This window comes from Thermobia domestica, chromosome 15 (genome assembly GCF_964235325.1).
Source record: "Thermobia domestica chromosome 15, izTheDome1.hap1.1, whole genome shotgun sequence".
Lineage (NCBI taxonomy): Eukaryota > Metazoa > Arthropoda > Insecta > Zygentoma > Lepismatidae > Thermobia > Thermobia domestica.
In genome coordinates this window covers 188755785-188780852 of record NC_137468.1, presented here as the reverse complement: position 1 = coordinate 188780852, position 25068 = coordinate 188755785, and the positions used below count along the sequence as shown (strand labels likewise).

The window sequence follows — 25068 nt, the reverse complement described above, 5'->3', positions numbered from 1 at the left end:
AATAATAATAATAATAATAATAATAAGCTAAAGTAGTGTTTTTAGTCTTCCAGAAGGAAACCAAAATTTTCCTTTCTTTCAGGCCTCAAGAACACTAGCAGCAACACATTTTTTTTTTTTTTGGCTTTGTACATTGTAGCTGGCCCCCCCTCAAAAACGATGGACCCCCCCTACACAAACCTGTTGGCTACACCCCTGGTCATAGCATAAGGAAAGGTTAAGCATTATGTTTGAAAGCCCCCATCTATGATTAATACCTCAAACTCAGTTACCCACACGATTGTAATAAAGCTCTGAGATCAAAGTGTCATCTGAAGTTGAGGCTACAACTCTGTTGTAATTGCATTCTTTCTACCTTACATCCAATCGCATCCTTACAAAAAACAGCCTTGAGAGAACTAAGCTTTTAGAATAATGCTTCATAATCATACAATGGATACTTGAAACATGGCAGCTGAACACAAAAAAAGATGTTTCGGAAGAAGAAAACATACAAAACGTTTGAATAACAATGCCTTGTTTAACTCATTGGACAAATTTCTGGATAGTGTTATCTGATGTAATTTGAAAGCAGACTTTCTTTAACATATACCTATTCCACAATGTTACAGCAGCATCCGTACCAACACATTCATTTCAGATAGTATTACTTGAACTGCACTCGTATTAGAAATGAAGCAAACTAAATGACACAATTAGAGAAACTGCAAAGAACACCAGCAACTATAGTGATGGAATATGCGATGTGCTGACCACATATTCCCAACTGATAATAAATTCACAACTATAAAATCAAATCCCAAAACTAGTATGAAAATCCCCAACTAAAATAACCAAATAAAACAAATCACGTACAAAAAAAATAATAATAATAAAATAAAAATAAATTCCTACAACTAAAATGAAACCTTTCAACTAAAGTGGAATCCCTCGATAAAATGAAACACCCAATCATTACATAAACAATTAAAGAAAAAGTCATCACGTCTCTCCTGTGGAATACTTTAAATGTTTTAAGAGATAACTACATGAATAATAGGAAAAACTATTTTTAAAAAAAGTACTAGAGTCCGGATATGGAGAAGCATAGTGAAACTTACTCAGTCGAACGGAAAAAACAATTAGAAAAATGAAGGAACAGTGGGAAAGAACGAATAATGCTGGATGTAGTTAAAGGTATTAAAAGAAATTTGCTCGAGCGATAGCGTCATTTCAGATGTTGTCAGGAAGGCAGGGGCAAGATCAATCATAAAGAGTTTTTAGTTTTACAATATAATTTCTTAAAAAGTATGTGTTATTCAAACTCAAGGAGGTAACTGCCCCGTATCCTCCCGAATGACGTCTCTGAGTGATAAAAGAATAAGTGAAACGAAAGAGAGGAAGGTAAGGCCACAAGTGACAAGACATATTAAAACAGATCACTGAAGACGAAGAAAATATCTGAGGACCGTTGTATACGAAACTATAATAGTCATGTTATATAACAGCAGAGAGACGGGATATCCATACCGTGATTTCGAGAAAGAAATGAAATGAATTTTTTTTTAGTTTTACGTCCCACGATTATGCCGGTGAGTCTAAAGGAGACTGTGATGATGAGAGATGAATGAAATGGTGGAATGAAGAAAGTAGGAGGAAACGGGAGAACCCCGAGGAAACCCACGTACACGGTGTTTGTCTACCACAAAGTTCACTTGGCTGGGGCTCTGATCGAATCGGGGACCAAAAGCACCAGAGGTGAACGCTCTACCACAGAGCAACCGCGGTCCCCTGATTTCGAGAAAGAAATGTTGAGATATTAAAACTCTGTGTGACATTAAGTGAAAGGGATTTAAGACTAAATAGTCACTTCCATTGTCGAGTACCTTGAAACTGAAGTGGAGGACTTATATAGAGAAGTGGAATAGGCATTAGATGGACGGGGCAAAGAAGAACTTTAGCAAAATAAATCACAATGATTTAGCATTATATTGTGCGTGGGGAGAGATAAAAGGGACACACCTCCTCCTCCTCATTTTAACCTTTTTGCAGGCAAAGTCACGACAAACAAGCATAATGAGATTATGGTAAAGTGTCTTGATGATTCCCTGAGACGTTGCAAGATTTATTTCACAATTTGTGGCTAAAAACTACTACACATTTCTCAACTATGGGGGAAAATGATTGTCCATTTTTTTTACGCAAATTTTTATTAAAATTGTGAAGCGAAGGGTACAAACCGAAAATTTCATGACCCATAACACAGGAAGCAAACAAAACCTACACACTATATTGCATACGGTTACCACCCTTGTCAACATCTACAAGTGTAGCAAGTTTGACTCAGATCGAGTGACGCGCCAAATCGACTGTGATGGACAATCAACGTATGCGTGATATTTTTCGGGGTTCTCTCGTTCGCTGCCACTTTCTTGATTCAATCTTCTTTAGCCAACACGCCATAACCGGGAAACTTAAAACTGAAAGATTTCATTTCATTTGAAGATCGAGTGAGTTTGGTTGAATTTTTATATGTAAAAGCAAACGCAGGGGTTAAACATCCAAGAAATAAAGAAACTTACGTACGCCACAGTCATTAACCATAGAATGTGTTGTCAGTCATTATGGAAGGTTTGATCGAATGTGCTTTAATATCAGTTTCATTTTAATAGATAGTGTGTTCTATTGTATGTTACTTATCAGACTTTTCCAGTTTTCTCCAACATTATTATTCCATCAGTTCTTTCATTACAATTTACTTCCAATAATCTTCCTTTTTTCTAGTCTGCACGGTGTAACTGTGGTATAAAATTTAGATATGGTCCCTAAAATTTAGATAAATTTAATAACATTAACACTTAGTTAGGTTCATCCCTTAAATTACGTGGAGAGTTCAATATATAAATTTCCTAAGCTGTAAAAAAAAAAATATATATATATATATATATATATTAAGATGCATTTGTAAACTAAACATAGGGGCGAAAATCTATCTTCAACATTGGGGGGGGGGGGACGAATAAGATTGTTCCCATTTTTTAAGCGAGGTTCAAAATATTTATGAAGTTGAGAAACAATGCTGTGGAGGATCAGGGAAACACAGTTGTCTTCAACATTGGGAGACGGGCAGATTTAAGGCTTATTCTGGGGAGAAATAAATTTCATCAAACTTTCCTTTGTGGCAATCGGACATAAATCATCACATTTCCCCCCCCCCAAAAAAAACACATTTCAAATCGGATTATTGGGGGGACAGTCCCCCTCAGCTCCTAGATTGGAGGGGACATGTCCCCCTCATCCCCTCGGGATTTGCGCCAGTGACTATACATAGATGTGTAGACGGGTTCTTCCCAAGAATGTTATAAAATAAAGGATCTGCCTATACAACAAAATCGTGAAGCCATATGTCAAAGTTTCGCCACTCCCACTCTGCCCGCTCTGCGCCAATAAGATCGCAATGTTTTGAGATAACATTCAAGGCGGAAACGAGAGTAGCCAATCAGACTCGATTGTTGTGCCGATGCTCGTTTTTTTTTTTTTTCATTGAGGTAATACGATTTATAACATCCTTGCCCCTTCCTCATTTCTCCCATTGAGATTTAGACATTTATCTCACCGCTGCACCAATTTTTTCAAACCCTTTGCGAAAAATCAGGGCTCTCGCTATTTATAGATATACCGCATTGACTTGACATCTAGTCTTTCATTCCAAGCGCTGGTATCGGTTGAAGGAATTCTGCTCCCTTTCGCTAAGGCTCTCTCGCTTAGTAACAGCTGGACTCTTATTGGCTCAACGGGTGGGTGTGTATCGGGTGTGAGCTTTAGTTCACATTTATTGCCACGGCTAAAGACATTTTGGCAGCACTATAGCACTCTCTTCACATTCCGATTCACTTCATCATCAATTGACAGGAGACCAGGTCGCTTATTGATGATAACGCCCGCCCCACTCAGCTCCCAAATAAGACGCAAAATTGAAAAATTAAGATGGGAACGGCTGCCCCATGTCCCACTCTCCATACAATTTCAACTTACCGCTTACGTCCATCTTTTTCCGGTGTTAAGGTCTACATTGTAAGGTAACAGATGAACTGAAACGAAATGTGAGAACAGTGCTAACTAGCGAGAGTAATTCTCGAACTGAGTGGTATAGGGCCCCGGCAGGAGCTTCACTTGGAGGGCCCCATTTATAAAAGCAGTCTCATTTCGGCATTCATGGGGCCCCAAAACACATTTAGACAATATGATGCTGAGGCCTCATTCTTCATAGTGCTGAAATATATTCCTATTAGGCCACAAACAAAGGGCCCCAAACAGGACTCTATAATACTGTTAGTTTCATTCCAATAATGGGACCCCATAACTACATTCAATGCTGGGGGCCATCGAACTCTGGGAACCGAACAAACTACAGCGAGTAACTATGCTCCAACACAGCATATATGTTTTATCTTACTTTCTAATTTAAATAAATAAATAAAGAAAGAAAGAAAGAAAAAGAAATAAAGAAATAAAGAAAAAAAGAAAGAGAGGCGACAGAATTCCTCCCCCCTGCTCTGGCCAGTCCGAGTCTGTCGAGAGCCCTGATTTTTTTTTTTTTTTTTTTTACAGAGTTGATTTTAGTTTAACGTCCCTTTCAGCAGCGAGGCTATATGAGACGTGGACCTACTGATTAACGTGGAATCCGAACCACATGAGCTCCCGCCGGGAATCGAACCCGGGTCTCGCACGCCTTTTTACAAAGAGTTTGGACAAATTGGTGCAGCGGTGAGACAAATGACAATGCCACTGGGAATTATGTGGAGAAGTGAGGAAGGACCCATCTACACATGTATTTATAGTTCACAAATGTAGCTTTAAAAATAAATAATTTACAGCTTTGGAAAACATATATTGAACGACCCATGCATATAACTTCAAGACGCTGAAAAGTATAAAATTGTCGAAAATGACTCAGACTGTATCTACAAAATCATATTACATTAACTATATGGTAATAATTTTCAAACTCTTCCGTATAGCGTTTAAATTTGAAGCCCAAAAATTATGACGTCATGAACTGAGCACCTAAATTTCTGGTCCATAAGATAAGATACAGAAACAGCTAATAGTTCACATGCAACATTTTTTTGTATTCTTCATCGTCTTGAGTTATTCACTATTTTTTTAAAAAAAGTTTGCAAACTTAACCACAAAAGGGAGGCGCGGTGGCTCAGTGGTAGAGCGTTCACCTTCTGTGCTTGGAGTCCCTGGTTCGATCCCAGCTTGCGCCGTTTGGACTTTGTGGTGGACAAACACCGTGCTCGTGGGTTTTCTCGGGGTTCTCCCATTTCCATCTACTTTCTTCATTCCATCATTTCATTCATTTCTCATAATCATCATCTCCTTTAGCCTAACCGGCATAACTGTGGGACGTAAAACTGAAAGATTTCATTTCATTTTCTAACAACAAAAGTAAAAAAAAAACACCGTTGCTCTAAAATAACAGTTTGAGTTAAGCTTTTATGTTTTGTCTACTTCTGCAATACCTAAGTTATTAAGGATGGAATATACTAATAATGATCACAACGAAGGCATGAATCCAATGCGATTGACGGGTGGACATAGCATCATACAGAATGAACCCTCACAACATACGCCGTACCCCATCGCACTATCTCGCATTCAAGAAAACTGGGTTACAGGACGGGAACCGGTCAAAACCCCCACAGCCAAAACCCCCACACTCAAGGAATGTCAAAACGACCACACAAACTGTCATAACCCCCACACAAATGGACAAATCTCCCAAACGCACGAACGGTCAAAACCTCCACAGCCAAAACCCCCATACTGGTAGTCGGTCATAACCTCCAACGGTCATAACTCCCACACAAATGGACAAAACAGCCACACATAGCAACGGTCACAATCCCCACATAAATGGACAAAACCCCCACACAAATGGACAAAACTCCCACATGCAGAAATAGTCACAACTGCCACACAAATTGACAAAAACCCCATACTCATGTATTGCCCTTGTACTTTTTAATAACATTTTTTATTCCACTTAAACTGATGTTGCAACTATTCTTCTTGGGCGTCATAAACAGCCGCAACAAAGACGTGAAATGACGATCATTTCAGAGTGTGGGGGATTTGTCAGATTTTGTGGGAGTTTTGTCCATTTATGTGGGGATTATGACCGTTGCTATGTTTGGCTGTTTTGTCCATTTGTGTGGGGGTTTTGACCGATTGTGTGGGCGTTTTGACATTTCTTGAGTGTGGGGGTTTTGGCTGTGGGGGTTTTGACCGTTCGTGCGTTTGGGAGATTTGTCCATTTGTGTGAGGGTTATGACCGTTTGTGTGGGTGTTTTGACATTTCTTGAGTGTGGGGGTTTTGGCTGTGGGGGTTTTGACCTAGACCCTACAGGACTACACCATCGGCTTTTCTAAGGTGATAGGAAACTCTATGCCCTCCATATACATGGTGTCTCAAAAGTCCCTTGACATAGGGTAACTTCTGTTATTACCTGTAAGATGGGAAACCGTTTCCAAATATGATTCTTTCAATCTAAAGTAAATCAATTTTGTACGTCGGACGAGCCATTTGGGCTGTACACTCTTTATGTGCCCAATTTTAAATGGAAATGCAATGTTGCCACTTACCTGAATCCACAACATAAGTGAATCAAATTATTTTCTTTTACGCTAACGTGTAAATGACCAACCCCCATTTCAAAGATGCCCCCATTCACTTTATGTTGTGGGTCCAGGTAATTGGCAACGTTGCATTTTCATTTAATATTGGGCGCATAAAGAGTGTACAGCCCAAACGGTTCGTCCGATTAAAAAAAAAAAAAAAAAATCCTTCACTTTAGATTGAAAACAACATATTTGACTACGGTTTCGGCTCTTACATTTTGTTGTAACTCTGATAATGGTAATAGTTAAGAACAGCTACTTCTCATCTCCCGTGCACGAGGATACATCTTACTGCTGCACTACCTAAACACCCTAAGTACAAGGGCAAGAACTCAGTCTATTACCTACTTTTTAACATCCTAGATAGTCAATGAATAATTCCTGAAAGTATGGCGTTTCTCGTCCTTCCCTAAATGGGAAGTACGGCTCCTTAACTATAACCAAGGAAAATAAGTTTTTACATACTTTACATCTAATAAAGCTTTAAGGAACTTCAAAATATTAGTACTTACTTGCAGCACTTCTGTCTTAAGACAACTAATTATATATTTGGTCATCATTTAGCACCATCGAATAGTAAATGATACAAAAAAACATTGTTCTAATAAAAACAAAATATACTGTATGGTTCTTACTCGAAATTTTCTAACATTTCCTCATTCCCCTATTCAAGGCGTCACCTGGCCCCTGACAGTAATAACCCAACACTCAAAACACGAGTTTAAAAGTGACGATTACCTGTCTACAAAGAATTTCTATTTACAACCAATCAGAGGCCATCACAGTCAACGCTCTGTTTCAGTTGCGATGCGAGGGTCCTTCCCTCACCCAGCTTCAATTGTATCAAGTATGACATACCAATCAGCTGATAATAATCATAGACCAGGCATTCCTTTCTCCCCGCTGTGTCACAAATGAAATGTTTACACCAGCACCAACAGAGAATAGACAATGTTGCCAGAGATTGTATGCTCGTAAGAAAGCACGCGAAATCATCACAGGTAAAATGGAGAGTAATCGTGAAGAAAGAAAGAAAAAAAAAAAAAACTTCACACTGGAATGTTTGGACATACAGAGTTCACATATTTGGCATCCATAATTATTACACTTATATGGACTTACGAATACAAAGTTACCAGATCATGATTAACTCCACTTGCTTCCATACCACTAACTGCATCTTAATTATTACATATCAATTGTAATTAATTTGAAAGCTCTTGACAATAGTCTCATTTTATTCACCTCCAGGGAATTTTATTCCAAAAATATTAACCTTTATACACCGGGCAGCGATTTGAACGAAATCGTAGACCCTCATGTTGGGGTCCCAGGTGAACCCCCTAATTATCATAGGGTAATAATTGACCCTTTGGTGGAAAGCTTGTGAATCACAGATTCTAACGACGTAACACTTGTGCAATTCCCGCCCTATTCATAGAAGAATAAACCAAAAAATCCTTTTTAAAATATGGAAAAATACAATTTGGGGGGCTCTGAGACTCAAAAAAGTTGGCCAAATTTGCCACTCTCCCCCATATAAGCAACAAGTATAGGAAAGGGGGGCAAGAGTACGCAAATTTTAATTAAACTTATATATTTTGGTAAAAAATAGTTACAACGGAAAACTTTTACATGGAACACAAAACTTGAACTCTCCTTTACGAAATGTGAACTCAACTTTTATATACCTCTATTCTTAGAGGAACTAGAACTCATAAAACGAAAACATTCAAATTCGTACTCTTGCCCCTATATGTGGGGCAAGAGTACGAAATCAAAGGGGCAAGAGTACGCACCCAAAAGAGCATTAACAATTATCACAGATGAAGGTGCCTACTCCTTTATATGATGTGCATTGTTCATGCCACCATTCGTGACATCTTGCGCACTTGATCCAGTCTTCTATTGGTGGATCACTGTAAATGATATTGCATAATGGACATTCGTACACTACTTCCTCACTGACCTGAAGAGTTGTAGCTACAACTTTGGTTGTAGCTTTCCTGGTGCAAGATGATGATTGCCTTTGCTCTTTGGAGGGCGCCGTTTCGAAAGTAAGTTCTGCTTGAAAGGAGACGATGTCAGAATCTCTGATTGACTTCGAGAAGATCAAGATCTACTGGTTGAGTGCTTGGTAGCAGTTGGAGGAGGACTGACAACCACCAAAGGAGTGCATGATGTAAATGGTCCACATAGGCCCTTGCTTACCTCCAGTAAAGATCTAGTTTACTGGTTGAAGGTTTGGTAACCGATGAACGAGCAGCCAGCAGAGAAGTGTTTGATGTGGATAATCCGCATGAGCTCCTGCTTGCTTCTAGTGAGGACCCAGTAATACTGGTTTAAGGTTAGGTAACAGATGAATGAGAACGAACAACCGGCAGAAAAGTATTTGAAGTGGACAGTCCGCATAAGCTCTTGCTTGCTTCTAGTGAGGATCTAGCGTTACTGGTTGAAGATTTGGTAACAGATGAATGAGAACGAGCAACCGGCAGAAGAGTGTTTGAAGTGGACAGTCAGCATGAGCTCTTGCTTGCTTCTAGTGAGGATCTAGCGTTACTGGTTGAAGATTTGGTAACAGATGAATGACAACGAGCAACCGGCAGAAGAGTGTTTGAAGTGGACAGTCAGCATGAGCTCTTGCTTGCTTCTAGTGAGGATCTAGCGTTACTGTTTAAAGGTTTGGTAACAGATGGAGGAGGACGAGCAACTGGCAAAGGAGCGTTTGCTCTGGATGCACCGCATGGGTCCCTTTTTACTTCCAGTGAATCATCCGATGAACGATTTTGGGCTCTATTCAGGTCTGATGCTTGATTTGTTGCTTCAGGAATGCTTTTGTCTTCAGACCTGGCTTATACATTTAAGTCTATCACATCCACAATAGAAGGAAGAAAATCTTCAATGAACACATCTGGATTCAGTAGGACAACTCCAGATTCTTGAAGGCTGGATACCAATGGTTGCAGCTTTGTAGTCATCATCATCATAGGTATTCTGCCTTTATTGGCAAGTCACTTGCCACAGCTGAGAAGCTTCCATGCTCCACGGTCCTCCACTAACTTCTTCGTCTTCACGTATGATCTTTCTGTTTTATATCATCCATTAATTGTAGTCTCCTTCGTCCCCTCCCTCTCTTTCCCGCCACCATACCCTCTTGGACGTCCCTCGTGATACCATATCTTCTTAGGCAATGTCCCAACCAGTTTCTCTTCCCCTTCCTAATAATATCTAAAAGTGTTCTTTTCTCACCCACCATTTCTAACACACTCTCATTCGTTTTCCGCTCGACTCAACCATTCTTCCATTCTTCTCCACACCCACATTTTGAAGGCTTCCAGTCGATTTTCATCACCTTTACGTAATGTCCACGTTTCCGCCCCATACAGTACAACACTCTACACGAAGCATCTTATGAGTATTTTTTTAGTAAGTCTCAGTAAACAAACTCGCAACTTGGAATTATGTGGGATGGATGATTCCTCATCCATTTATACACACACAGTTGAATACCAGGATTTCATTGGGTCAAAAAAAAGGAGCGATCTAATGGTTTCAAATTATGACTGGGATTTGGTGGTAAACTCAACATCACTATCCTATTTTGCCTGCAGAAATCAATCGCTTCGATTGAAATGTCAGAGGTCTGATTGTCAACAAGCAAAAATACCTTCTTCGTAACCGAATTTGATCGCACATGTTGGTGTAAATAATATAACCATTCTACGAAAAGTCGTGAGTTGATGAACCAGAATTAGATATTCCCACAAAACCTGGCGGCGAGCCATCGAATAATTCTTGTTTCATTTGTTTTGTGGAAAATATCTGGGGAATAAAGGAACCAGATGCACTCACCATGAAACAGCTGTTAGGTTAACTCCAAAATCACTAGATACAGTTTTATTCACAACTGATTGTTAGTCGACTTTTGGAACTTTATGAGGAACCATATTTATTCCAGTTTCGTACATGTTGTAGATATCCCGTGGAGAAAAGCCTTTTATCTTACAAGATCTTTTAGACAATTAAAAAAACATTCAACTTCTGGCTTGCTAAAACCACGAGCTCTCCCCAGACCAGTCTTTGAAGGCTGTTGCAAAGCAATTGTTAAATGTCTACGACGGAAAGACCGTCCAATCTCTTTCTGCCATTCGATTCACACGGCTAAAGGATATGGGGTACCTAGTTACGTTCAGCAAAATTGTATGCCATTCTTCGTAGATCTTTTAAGGTTAATTCATAGAAGAATTGATCCAGTAATGTGATATATTGCACTAATTCGTTCTCCACTTCTTCGGTAAATAGGCCTACTGGCTTTATTGTACCTAAAGACGTTGCAGATTCTCATTCAAAAAAAGAAAAAGAAAAATCCTTAATTCTCTTTATATCAGTAATGGGAATGCATAGGATTAAAAAAAAATCAGATAATATTTAGACCCTTTATAAAAATATATTTCCAGCTTATTCCATCAGTTACAGAATGCTTGTCACCTACGAGTGTAACTTGAAAACTTCTCGACCTATCCTTGATGAAGCTACATATTGTCAAATGTTAGGTTAGGTTAGCTTCATATATCTTTATAGAATCCCATACCAATCATTGGACTGATACCGCCTTATGCAGAGTCGTTTTAACGTATGATTACTAAAGGACTGACTACTACAGGAAACATACGGTATTCGAACTTTTTAGTATGGCACTAATCACGCGTCAGAACGACTCTGCATAAGGCCCATTGAAATTTATTACTGAAGACTACTGATATTTAAGATAAAAGAGGACAAAGCGTAGTATTTCTGAAACCTGAATAAAATAAGCAAGCGTAACGTTATTCAATAACTGCAGATGTCACTATCTCACACGTTTATCTGTTTCGAAAACTCAAACACCACCTTAGATACTGTTATGTAAGGAATGGTATTTAGTATAAAAATGTATCCCTCGTACATAAGAAAATATCAGGATTCTTCAGAATTCTTAACGTTAGAGGCTACATATTGGAACCAGTATTCGTAAAGTTTGCCGTCACTCTCTATTACAACGGAATCTACATTCTTTTTTGATTGTTAGTTCTAAATCAAATTGGATTCTTTTTCATAGAACAGAAGGGGCAAGAGTACGCACGCGTACCCTTGCCCCGTAGGTATCTGCGTACCCTTGCCCCCTCACTACACAATTGACTTTCCCGTGATGTTGTACAGCCAACTGTTGGAAGAAAGTCAATTTACTCCATCCTGTCAAACAATAGATATGTTAGAAACTAACGCGTTAGAGTACTTTGAAATCGTTATAAAATTGTGTAAGTTATTCATTAACTACTTATGTCCCAATATTATATCAAACTATTAGAAAAACATAAATTACCTAGATAGCTTGTAGTTTGCCGCAGCACACTCAAACTTGTTTAGGTTATAGACGCCATTAACATCAAACTCCACGTGACGCATTATTGCCATACGCGAATATATTCACCTGATTTTAGGGAATCTTATCCTTACCCCCCACGTACTCTTGCCCCCCTCTACTCTACTTCTGTAGAGTATTAGCATGTATTGGACTATTTCATTCCTTCTCATACCAATTTTTGTGACTGTATTCCTAAGGAAGAAATGTCCCCTCCCCCCCAAAAAAAAATACGAACTTTACACTCCTATCCACCGTAGTACCTCTACATACATAAAATGCATATCGGCGGCAAGCTTCATCCTTCAGGGACACATTGATACCAAAATTATCTTCATAGCTTAATTAGAGGTTGAGCTGTTTAGTTTTAAAGCATTGATGCAGCGGTTGCGTCCTTTGGCGTTTAAAGTATGAAGATGCCCTTCACCCCTCAAGATTTCGCACCCTTTTACAATACCAACAATATGATGAGCGACGATTCGTATTATATTAATGTACTTTAGCAGAAAGCGTATGCAGGCCGCAGGTGGCTCAGTGGTAGAGCGTTCACCTCTGGTGCATGGGATCCCTGGTTCGATCCTAGCTCGCGCCAAGTGAACTTTGCGGTGGACAAACGCCGTGTGCGTGGGTTTCCTCTGGGTTTTCCCGTTTCCTCCCACTTTCTTCATTCCACCATTTCATTCATTATTTCATCATCACCGTCTCCTTTAGCCTAACCGGCATAACCGTAAGACGTAAAACACATATTTCATTTCATTTCAGAAAGCGTATGCAGAGTTAACAATGTAGAATCGCACGCGACTCTGGGTTCTGGGGATGTGTGTGATACATTGCAAATACAGAGATTGTGCCCAAACTCCCAAACATTTACTGAGTCTGAAATTTATATGTATGTATGTAGCTGGCATACTGTTGCACACGGCCAGGGGGGGGAAATAAGTCATCGAACAACACAGAATGGAGAATACTTTGAAATCGTGGTTTAGAACGTAAATGTATATGATTATGAGAGAGTTTTCTACTTTGTTCAACAAGTTCGAAGTTAACGTGAGCTGTTCCTCTTCCTTAAATCAAGGTAATAAATGAGCCTTAAATGACGGTGACAACTTTCTGAAACGGAAATAATCATAATCTTGATATCCTGTATAATATGCATTCCATTATCGGAGTTCTTCTCAAGGGGGGGGGGGGGGGAGTGCATCTAATATAGTGCAGAAAATACAGTGCTCCACACTTAAAACGGGACTAAATTCGAAAGAGAAATAACAACTAAAACTTATCCAATGATTTCGTTTGTACTGAAAACATTAAACTGCAATCACTTCTAGTTATAATAGCAAAAGAAGAAGATCATTGGAGAGGAACTATATACTGTAAGTTTGAACACATTACCAACAAGATGTTGACTCTCATTACATCGTGTCGTCTTTCGAACAATGGCTTACCTGAAAAGAAAGAAATAAAATAAAAGATTACAAATTTCTCATAATCAGTATACTGATATTAAATTTTTAAAAAAATAATTTTGAAATAACACAAATTTAATTTTCAAACAACAGTTTTAAAGAAATCTACAAGTTTATCCATGAAATTGCCGAGAGAAATGTTTTAAACCTTTCGGAACGGGTGTGGGCCCGTGTGACACATGAACAGACAGCCAATCGGTGTGTTTCGGACGGGTGTGGTTTATAAACACACAGTTGATCACCCGTCGAGGACAGGTGTGTTATTTAAACACAGCATCTGAACGGATAGAAGGATGTGGTTTAAGTAGTCTCGTTTAGGTTTGTCAAATAAATAACTCAATACCCAGTCATACATTTATTTGTAGTATCACTATGTTAGCTAAATTACCTTATGGCATTTTAAGAGGCCCTAATCACTGCGAAATTAAAATACCGCTAATTTTACAGTAATTGCGTGATATCTTCCAATAGATTAAAGATAATTGAAAAGTGGAACAAGACCTCCGTAGACAATATTATTTTACATGAGATATCGTTATCAAAACTCACTTTCTACTTTCGATTTCCAACCATTTAGAAAATCGGCATTTATTTCCGCGTTTCTAAATAACTGCAAACGGAAAGTTGTGACTCGTGATAACGGTAACTCATGCAAAATAACATTGTCTAGGGAGTTCTTGTTCCACTTTTCAATTATCTTTTATCTATTTGAAGATATCACGTAATTACTGTAAAATTAGCGGTATTTTAATTTCGCAGTGATAGAGCCTCTTAAGGCTCGTTTGCGTATGTACTGACAAGCGAGTCTCACATTAACCCTTTTAAATTATGGCTTTCTTTTGGTAAATTATAGACTTTCAGTCAAGCAGCTACAGCATCATCCCTACTTATTTTAGGATCATAGTTCTACGTCATTCTCTTCAAACGGTACCATTCACATGTTTCCATCATGTATCTGAGGCGGGAAAATCGCGAAAAAAGGGGGATTTCTGGGTAAAAAATATCCTTTTTACCTCTTTGCACCTCTGGATCCCAGTTTGTTAACTCAGAGATCTTTTAAAAATCTCAAAACAGTAATCGGTGCAGTGAATGTTTGTGCAAAATTTCAATCTTCTAGGTGCAAAAGTAAGCCCACCAAAAAATAAAAAATAAATAAATAAAAAAATAGGCCTAACCATTTTTTTTTTTTCAGGATCTTAGGTAAAAATTTTCTGAGACATCCTATTTATCCTAGGCTCATGGTTCGTAAATCATTCTCTTCAGAATAGAGCAACCTTTCGGACGATACTATTCACATGTCTTCATCATGTATCTGGGGGCGGGAAAATCGCGAAAAAAAAAGATATTTTTTGTAAAAATATCCCCCTTTTTTTTAATACATTTTTGCCCCTCTGGACATCCATGTGTTAACGCAGAGATCTGGAAAAAAAATCTGTAAAATACTAATCGGTTGCACTGAATGTTTGTGCAAAATTTCAATCTTCTAGGTGCAAAAGTAAACCCGCTAAAAATAATCAAAATAGGCGTATCAATTTTTTTTTTTTTTTTTTAAGTTATGTCGTCATCACCCTCTATGTCTCGACACAGAAAGGCATGAAACCATACACAACTTGTTCTACAATGCCTCTATGCTTGAAAAAGAAAAAAAAGAAAAAAAAAGAAAAAAAAGAAAAACGAAGTAAAAAGTTTTATTGGTACTCTTTTAATCGAATAATGAAGGCAATACTTTAATACCTAAAAAATATTAACTCCAAAGAGTTAATGCAATAAGAAATTGTCGTCACTGGAACTCTTGTGTTTTGCCCTCACAGGCTGAGAGTGAGAGATTGAGGCCATTCCTTCTGAAGATGGAGTAAGATTTTATTTGTCAGCCTTTGAATAAAATCTGTTTAAATTCTTTTTTTTTTTTTTTCTAGAACAAGAGAGAAAATCGTTGAACCATTTATCAGTTGCCCTTGAGCCTAAGAAAGAATTAAAAGAAAAAAAATATATATATCTTAATGGATCTGGTTACGTGCTTTTCTTTCATTGCTTTTGCTTCTGCTCTTCCTGCGGAGATAATTTTCCTTCTAACTCCAACCAACAACGCATCAAATATAAGAGAGATCCCTTGAAACCGTCCATCTTTTGTGAAAGTAGGAGGCAGACAGTGGAAGCATCAGTCGTGGGAAACACTGGAGTCGAACGGAGTGCGAGGGAGGCTTTTGAGGTCACCTGAACAACAAGGAAATTGACAAAAAGGAAAACATGCTCCAGTTTTAATTTAGCTTTTTTCTACTACTAATTTTATATATATTTACTCGGGTAAAAACATGCACACAACGCATCCGCAGGACAACTGTATTAAAAATAAACCAGTTAGGTAACTTTGCCTCTTTTCATACCTACATTATACACTTTACTCGCATTTCCTACCGGAAAAACAAAGTTATGCACTTCCTATATACAGGGTGTTTCAAAATAACACCGATAACGTTGGGGAGGTGATTTCTGACAAGATAAGAAAAAGTATAGACCATCCTGGGTGCACAAATGCTTTTTTTTCGGAGTTACAGGCTGCTAAAAACATGAAAAAAAAAATTACTTTTAACATGCATAGTTCCACAACTATGAGACCTACCGTAGTCGGGTCAAGACTTCATTCCCGAAGCAGTAAGTGCCCTATCCAAATATCCAAGTTTCAGAATCCAGCGGTACTTCCGCGACAATTTTTATAAAGGTAGTTGGTGACTACTTCAAATTATATGCCCGTAGCCAAACTTCCTCTATAAAAAATGTTCCACGAGTATCTTAGGATTCTGAAACTGGGTAGCGCACATATTAGTTCCTAAGTGAAGTCTTGACCTGACTGCGGTAGCTCCCATAGTATTGGATCTATGGACCTCACTTTTTCATGTTTTCGCAGCTTATAACTCTGAAAGGAGGCAATTGTGCACTTAAGTTGGTCTATAGTTTTTGTCTTATCTTGGTGTCAGGAATCATCTCCCAAACGTTGTCGATTTTGTTTTGAAACACCCTGTATATTTCACAGAAAGATTGTATGATGTCAAACATGCTTAGCAGTTGGGAAGCCCTAAGGCTTCTAATCTTCACCGAGGATAGGGTTGTAAGATATTTCGATAGAAATGTCGATATCAAAAAAATATTATTCATCGACATTTTTTAATATTCGATATAGGTTAATATTTCGTTACTTTTTAAAAAAATTTATGTGCAATATTTTTTTTCAATATTCCAGTTTTCAATATTTTTAGTTTTTTGCTATTCCCATATTTTAAAAGAATATCTCACAACTCAGTTGATCGCAATTGTCACTGGAGTGTTTACATAGATAAGACTACCTCCTTGTTGATCGCCATACCTTTTAAACTTAGTATTAAATGTTATTCAACTTTCGATATTTCATATAGATACTTTAGAAAGTGCGATCCACTACTGTCATCCTTTACGAGAAATTGTGACTGTGGAAAAACGAGGCTTATCTGGAACTGGAATCTTCCAGCGACTGAGCTAATGAAATTGTCTGAAATCACACTAACATACAAGACCTAGATAATCAGCGAGCGAGGACAACAATTTACAGATTAAAAAGAAGAAGACACAAGATTACTACACGTCACTCAATACGTTGTTTGACACGTTTTCACAATGTAACTGACAGCGTTGGTCACAGACCATCAACTAAGCCAGATGGTATTCCTTCGCACGTGAAAGCATTCCTTCAGCTTCAGATACTCTTCGCTAGCTCCTGTGAAAATTAGTTTTATATTGTAATTGTGTTGTGACAGTTTCAAGGCTTCTTTAAGAAAAAAAACGAACTTGTTTGCTCTGTGGTCAGAGTCGTCTCAGGTTTAAAGGAAAAAAAAAAAAAAAAAAAACAGGCTGGCCAATTTTTCAAAGCGAAGGTAAATCGGGATACACTTGATATGCAACGAAAAACACTGCTAGCACATACAACTGTCATAATACACACCTGCAAAATCGTATATAAATAATCAACAAATTACATAACGGCAAATTAGAACAAGATTTTGGGGAAAATATATGAAATAAACCTGCTAAATGTTTATTTGAGATTAACGCTATGATTGGGTAGTACCTTCATTATTCGATTAAAAGGTACTAGAAGAAAGCTTTTACTTCGTCTTTTTTTTTTTCACGCCTGGAGGCATAGTAGAACATGTTACATTTGGTTTCACGCCTTTCTGCGCCGAGACATGGAGGGGGGGGGGGGTGATTACGTCATAACTTTAAAATAATGTAAAGCCCATTTTTAGTATTTTTAGTAGGCTTACTTTTGTACCTAAAAGACTGAAATTTTGCACACACATTCAGTGTACCCCTTGGTATTTTTTGGATGTGTTTCAGATCTATGCGTTAACACAGGGAAAGGGGGGGGGGGCAGAGTGAAAAATTAAAATGGGATATTTCGTAACAAAATATCCCTTTTTTGCGATTTTCCCGCCTCAGATGCAGAATGGAGACATCTTGATGATACCGTTTGAACGGTTGTTCTATTCTAAAGAGAATGATGTACGAACCATGGTCCTAGGATAAATAGGGATGTCTCAGGAAATTTTTACATTACATCCTGGTCTTTTCGGGTCAACTGGAGCATTGTGGGGATGTTCTTAGCTCATTTGTAATTTTTCTCGCCCTTATTATTCAAGATAGAAGCTTGGAATTTTGTACACACATTTAGTACGCACCTTAGTATTTTTCAGTTGATTTTGAGATCTGTGCGTTAACACAGAGGGGATCCAGAGGGGTTCAAATTTTGAAAAAAAAAATCAGAAAAATCCCGATATCTCAAACTTTCCTGCCTGAAGGATACGAGAGGGAAATGTGAATGGTACCGTTTGAAAGGCTGTTCTATACTGAAAAGAATGAGGCACAAATCATGATCCTAGGTTAAATAGGAATGATGCTGTAGCTACTTGGCTGAAAGTATAATTTACCTTTAAATAGCCAAAATTTAACCGAGAAATTTCACGAATCTTGTGAGCAACACTAATTACTGTATATCGTCGCTGCGCCTCGAAGAACCGTGAAGTGACATTTTTGTCGAAAATGAGTTATGTCGTCCAAATAAACATGAAAGCTGTCAGACTGCGTCCCTTATCTATTATATAAAAGAGAACGCACAAATCCTTTGTTAGCTCATCACGCTAATACGGCTGAACCAATTTCTTTCATTTTTGGGGGGTTATTAGGATTTGGACCCTAGATGGTTTTTATCATATCACTTTAATTTTTAATTACCAGTGTCTTGAGATAATTGACCATTCAAGTGTCCATAGCGTACAAATCCTTTGTTAGTTCATCATAGGTATAAAAATAAACGTATTTATATGCAACCCGCATGACCGTGTCACTCGGCGGGTTAACATAAATGACAGGCGCTATAATGTTAACATTTACTGCAATTTGAAAGCGAAAAAGTAAAAATTATCTAAGTAACAAAGTTTATTGCGTTCCGGGGTGACCGCAGCGAAGCGGGGTGAACGCTGCTAGTAATGTGATAAATGAATATTCAATTGTTTCGCCACAACAATGAAACAATAATCGATTGAAATTAAAGGTTTTAGGTTATCACGTATATATTGATTAATGTATACAAATCCTCTATGTGTTTATAAAGGCGCAAAATGTGCTACGTAAATACAAAAATAGTAATATAATATTGTTGAAGCAAGCTACAACAATGTTCAGTGCATAATATACGCAGAACCAATTTTATTCTATTTTTCAAGTGTTTCTGTGTATTTGGCAAAATTTTAAGAGTTTGCAATGTTTTTTCCTTCTGAATATATTTACTTGGACACGTATATTTAGATGGACAGGTCACGTAATTTGTGTGGAAAACTCGCGCAGGATGCAGAAAGCCTTTGGGTAGGAAGGATCTCTGGATAGGCCTACAGGAACGAGATAAGGAGTTAAATGGAACAAGATCTTTGAAAGCGATATTGCATCGTTTGATCTAATTCTCATTTCACTTTTCCAGTTATGACATAGATATGAAAATATGTGTCGGTCATTTTAGACAAAATAAGAATATTTCTTTTACCTAACCCTAGTTTTGACTAGCATGGCGTCTAACAAAATAAATTATGAAAATGGATGAAAATTACAAATTTCCTTTACCTTCTCGAAGTTCAGATTTTAATTGGCAGGGCTTCAAAAATCTTGCTTGCTAGTACTAGCCAGCCAAAACATCTATTAGCCAGACCATTTTGCAGTCAGTGTTTACACCCGCCAAATGTAAAAAAAAGTACTGGCCCGTGGCGAGCAGGAAAGTGGATTTTTCAAGCCCTATTAATTGGCCTTCGGACCAATTAGAAGAAAACAATTCCCAATTATACTGATCCCTAGTTTTATGAGAACGCTCAACTTTCTAGTTTTCTGAATTTTTCAGTTTCTGAGCTTCTGATTGTTATTTATTTCAAAATTTATCATCTCGTTTTTTTTTTTTTTTCTTCAAATCAGCGATTGTGATCCAGAGCCATTGGAAGTGAAAGGAAAATTGTACAAGACAGATTTCGTTTTACGTTCCAGGGAGTGACGTCTCCAATCTCTATACGGATAATAATCTTTTTAATTGTTGTTAACATGGTGAAACTTCACAGGAAATATTGTGTGGTCTCTGTGCCAATAGTAAAGCAGACAATCTTGATGCCCCACAACTTCGAGTCCTGGTTGGGTAATATTAAGGACGTCTCTCATGTGTTCTAAGCTCTAACAGATTGGCGAAGTTGTTGGGAGAAATGTTTTCCAAGGCGGCCTACAGCATACAACAAAGTTTGTTTTTAATCTTCAGTTATGATTTGATTGATTTAGTGTCCCTTTCAGCAACGACGCTATATGAGACAAGGATCCATCGCTTAACGTGGGATGCTAACTACATGAGCTTCCACAGTTTTGAATTACGAATTGTATTGGCTGTTTACAGGGCCGTCGAGAAACGTTCGGTAAGTTCCACTTAAGTGACAAGACTTGTAATGAATAACAGGTTCATTCATCCGTTAATTACAGAAATATACGATGATCTTATGTTGTCTTCCCAAAATATCTATTTCACTGTTTTTTTCTTCATAAATTTATCCTGAATTTGAAACATGCTTTTCATTTTTATGTATACCGTACTAGATACACAGATATGAAGAAAATATATACACACAGAAAATATATCAGATGTGACTCATGGTTGTTGATAAGTGGAGTATCCAAGGGCGCCTATCAGGGGGGCAAGGTGGGGCGCTCGCCCCCCTAAGAGGAAATTATACTTGGGAATATCGAAAACCCAATAGAATTTTTACATTAGTTACAGCAAAATTTGAAACTATATTTGAAACGTCGCTTATACTTGCCTCCCCCTTGAAAACCACAACATGGGCGCCCTTGGGAGTATCTAAATTCTCATCTTTAAAATAATGATAAATAAAGTAACGATTGGAAATTATGAGCGAAAATGCAGTGAGGTAATAGTAGTTTCCACCGAGCTGAACAGATGGCTCTGCCTGCAAGAGGCACTTCAACGCCATCTAACAAGTTACTTATAAACCTTCAGGAAGAATAGTACACCGCATTGAAAAAAAAAAAAAACTGCAGTTAAATCTGATACACGTCAGCACAAAGGAGTATAATAATAAATGATATCTTATCGCTCGTGTTTTGAAGTTTGAAGCAAAGATAAAATTGATCAGCTGTTCCACACAAAGCTCAATTCACCTTAATGAGAACCCATATTCCACGACTTTATTTACCTTTCAGTTTTCAAAAGTAAAAAGAAGTGGCAAAAAGATTGGATTCGATTTGAGTGGTAGAACGATAGCTGGCTTAATCATTGTCTCCCTTAACCTAAAGGGCATAATTGAAGGACGTTAAACTGAAATATTTAATAAATTATTACACTTCTGGATAAGAGGACCAGCCGCTCCACTCTTTTCAGCACCGAAACTATTTACATACGTCTGATAAGTGTGTCCCGCATAAGGCTTATCAGAAGGTGAGAACCCTAGCTGTATTAACGGACTGTAATACACAGCGATCCCTGCACCTACGAATATCACAATAAGTTTACATCTCTCACTCTAAACTGGTACGTTAGAATCTGATCCTTTGCTGGGTAACCACATAAACAGAAAAGTTGATATAATTATAACAGGTTGATCAGAATATTCTGATTCAGGATAAATTCCAAGCAAACTAATTATATAAGAGCTCTTGTAAGGAATTCAGCACATATCCTTAACGCTTGGATTCACTTCAAAAACCTTCCACCGGGACGCGGAAGAAAACAACAGTCAACATTTCGCAATCACCTTCTCCCCTTGTAATTAATCTTCATTCAGTACGCAGCCATATATTAAAATTACGTTCGTTCTTTATCTGCTCAAATACAATCAAACATTTACTTCAGTGGTTCCCAACATGGAGTGTATGAAGAGCGACGAGGGGAGGATGGAATGCAAGTGACTGCTAGAAATGAACTACTTTCGTAATTACAATTACTACAAATTTTGTAATATAACAGGAGGAAAGGTAGCTTAGTGATAGAGTGTGTAACTCTAGCGCTAAGAATCCGTGGTTGGATCTCATGTCAAGTAAATTGATGTACTAAAAAAAGTTTGATACCCCATTTGATTAAACAGTCCTCATCCGTTATGAGTAAATTAAATGTTGTGTATTTCTTGATGAAAGTGGCTCTTAAATTCCACAACTCTCTGTAAATGTGAACTGAAACATTTAAGTGAAGCTTAAACCAAAGTTAACATAGGGGCCTATGGCATTTGAATCACATTCAACACGTCAAACTTACAAAGAGTTCGACACCCGTTAATTTGTGCATTTGCTTCAATTTTAAAGGTCACTTGCAAGTTTAAATTGTCAAATTTGAATTAAACTTTGACGTTTATCTTGCATAATTTGCATTACATTAAAGTCAAGTTAACTGTATTATCTGGGATTAAGATAGGACAAAAAAAAAAAAAAAAAAAAAAAAAAACCGGAATAGCATACGGTAGTAATTGTACTTCTGTAGAAAGTGTCACCAAAGAAATTGAGGAAACTCTCTTTCAGAGTCGCCAGTGTCAAGATAAAGAGGATTGAACTTGCTCTTTGTCTAAGACATTAGCAACAATATTAAAAGAAATAATAATAATAATAGTTATGAACATTATTTCTTTTAGTATTATATTTTTCTTCTTAATTTGATTGAATTTTCTGCTGATGAGCAACGAAATTAGATCTGTAATAAATGAAACGATTCTTAAGATAAAGAAGGCAAAGTTAATTAAAGAAATCCATTAGATGTATTTACAGATACCGAAATAATATTGTTTTAGTTCCGTTTCAGATATCACTTGGGCGCAGATGCACATAATTCCATTAAAATTTTTTGAAACATTTTTTTTAATCTATTGTATGTTCTAGTTGATCATTCTTTTTCCTTTTTTTTTCTTTAAATAAACGTATCTGTGGTTTCTTTAGGTGGAATAGGGTTCATAATTAGTGGTGTAAGAGAGCTAAATGTTTATGACCGCAAAAACCGAAACTTCCTCGTTCGAACCTTGTCCTGCGCCAAGATGATTTAGTTAGTGTTACATGAAATTAAATTAAATTAAATTAAATGTTCTTTTGGCTAAAAGATCGGATAATTATGAGAAATGAATAATCACATAGCCACTCACTCACTCTATATCTATCTACATCTCTCTCTCTCTCTCTCTCTCTCTCTCTCTCTATCTCTCTCTCACACACACACACACATACACAGAGAGAGAGAGAGAGAGAGAGAAAAGTTCTGTGCACCGGGCTCCAGGGCATGGATACGCCGAATCCAAATTTCGAAACCCCAGGATGATAGATTTTTTTTTTTTTTTTAATGGACGAAAACCTTTAGCGATTTTGTAAGGAGGATACACGGAAGACAGCCATACAAAAAAAGAAGTTGTGTACAGCAGTTCCGAGGACATGGATTCTATGTATTGCGTTATACAGAATCCAAATTTTGACACCCCAGGACGATTGAGAGTGTCATTTTTTTTTATGGGCGAAAAACGTACGTCCTCCCTATCCAAAGTAGCTCAAGGTTTTCGCCCATAAAACAAAACTGACACTGTCAATCGTCCTGGGGTGTCAAAATTTGGATTCTGTGTAACAAAATATATCGAATCCATATCCCGGGGTCCGATACACAGAATATTTTTTAAAAATTTTATTTTACTATATTTATTTATTTTTTACTTTATTTTCATGTTTATTTATTATTTTTGCGTGTGGGTGTTATGGGAAGAATTGGTCGAACGAGAATCTGGGCGAACGAGAGTTTTCTCCGGATTGTCATATTTTCTCCCACTGTCTTCATTCCAGCATTTAGTTCGGAAAAGAACCAGGGACCTGTTGCACCAGACACAAGCACCCTACCGCTGAATCATCGTGTCAAATGACCACCATATACAACACTTTTCAATGTATTTCAAGGAAGTCGTCAAATAAATTTGATTGATTTGCTTTTGAGTGTAGTTTCTCTTTCAGCGGCGAGGCTATATGACACATGGACCTACAGCTTAATGTAGGGCCCGAATCACATGAGCTGTCGCCAGGAATCGAACTCTGGTCTCCTATACCAAAGAAGCTTAGCCACGAAGGAGCTTGAAAGTTATCGATATAACCATGTGGTCATTGTAAACTGTAAAAAAAAAAAAACTATTAGAACGAACATAAAGGAAACAAGAAAAGAATTTAAAGACAAACCTGGGGAACCATTACGTATTGGTCATCGCAAAATTTGCACATTGCAGGCAAAGCAAAGAAAACGTACCAACAATCATTACCTCTGGTGCGTGTGTTCCGTGGTTCGATCCCCGAGCAAGTAAGCTCGTGGTGGACAATATCGTGCTCGTGGGTTTTCTTGGGACACTCCAATTTCCTCCCACTTTTCATTCCACCAATTCTTCCGCCATCATTCATTTGCATTAATTATCGTCTCCCTTAGCCTAACAGGTACAATCGTGGGACGCTCAACTCAAAGATTTCATTTCATATCATAAACCATAAATTTTACGATGCGTTGACGCAAACTTAGAAATGATAAGGGCCTTGGTAAATCTTATACGTATTTAAAAGATATTATCCTAACATTGACTTTGTGAAACTGACTCAATAAAAAATGCCGAAAACCACTGACAACATAGCCAGGCGCGGAATTGAAATCCAGGACCTTCTGACTGAAAGCAAGAACTTTTAATGCTTATGTATGACCATTATTTCTATTTGTAACATCAGAACGACCTTACAGATTAATGCATAAGCAATAGTTCATAGTACAGCAAGAATCAATACCTTACTTCCCTGGATACTACGAATTTCATTTGTAGGACAACCCAAAAGCATAAAAGAACATTAAAAGCATAACAGCAATTTACACATATGGTTGGTACCTTGAACACGGTTGTGGTTGTCTACGGGGCCAGAAGAAACTAATTTTAAAAGCATAATAAAGTATAATTTTAGAAAATAAAGCATAATTTAAAA

The 25068-nt window shown here is 37.6% G+C and overlaps 1 protein-coding gene across 12 annotated transcripts in view; it reads right to left on the bottom strand.

Annotated features, from left to right (window-relative positions):
• Window positions 1-25068, bottom strand: part of baz (par-3 family cell polarity regulator) — a 477788-nt gene that overhangs the window by 204571 nt on the left and 248149 nt on the right. The window contains exon 1 of one of the 12 annotated variants that reach the window (XM_081740541.1): window positions 13460-13495. The exons of 10 other annotated variants lie outside the window; for them this stretch is intronic. In XM_081740541.1, coding sequence (XP_081596667.1) covers window positions 13460-13480 — 21 coding nt within the window. In that variant the 5' untranslated portion in view covers window positions 13481-13495. Of the gene's footprint in view, window positions 1-7178; window positions 7315-13459; window positions 13496-25068 lie in introns of those variants that run through there. One more of the 12 variants, XM_081740540.1, reaches the window with a different exon arrangement.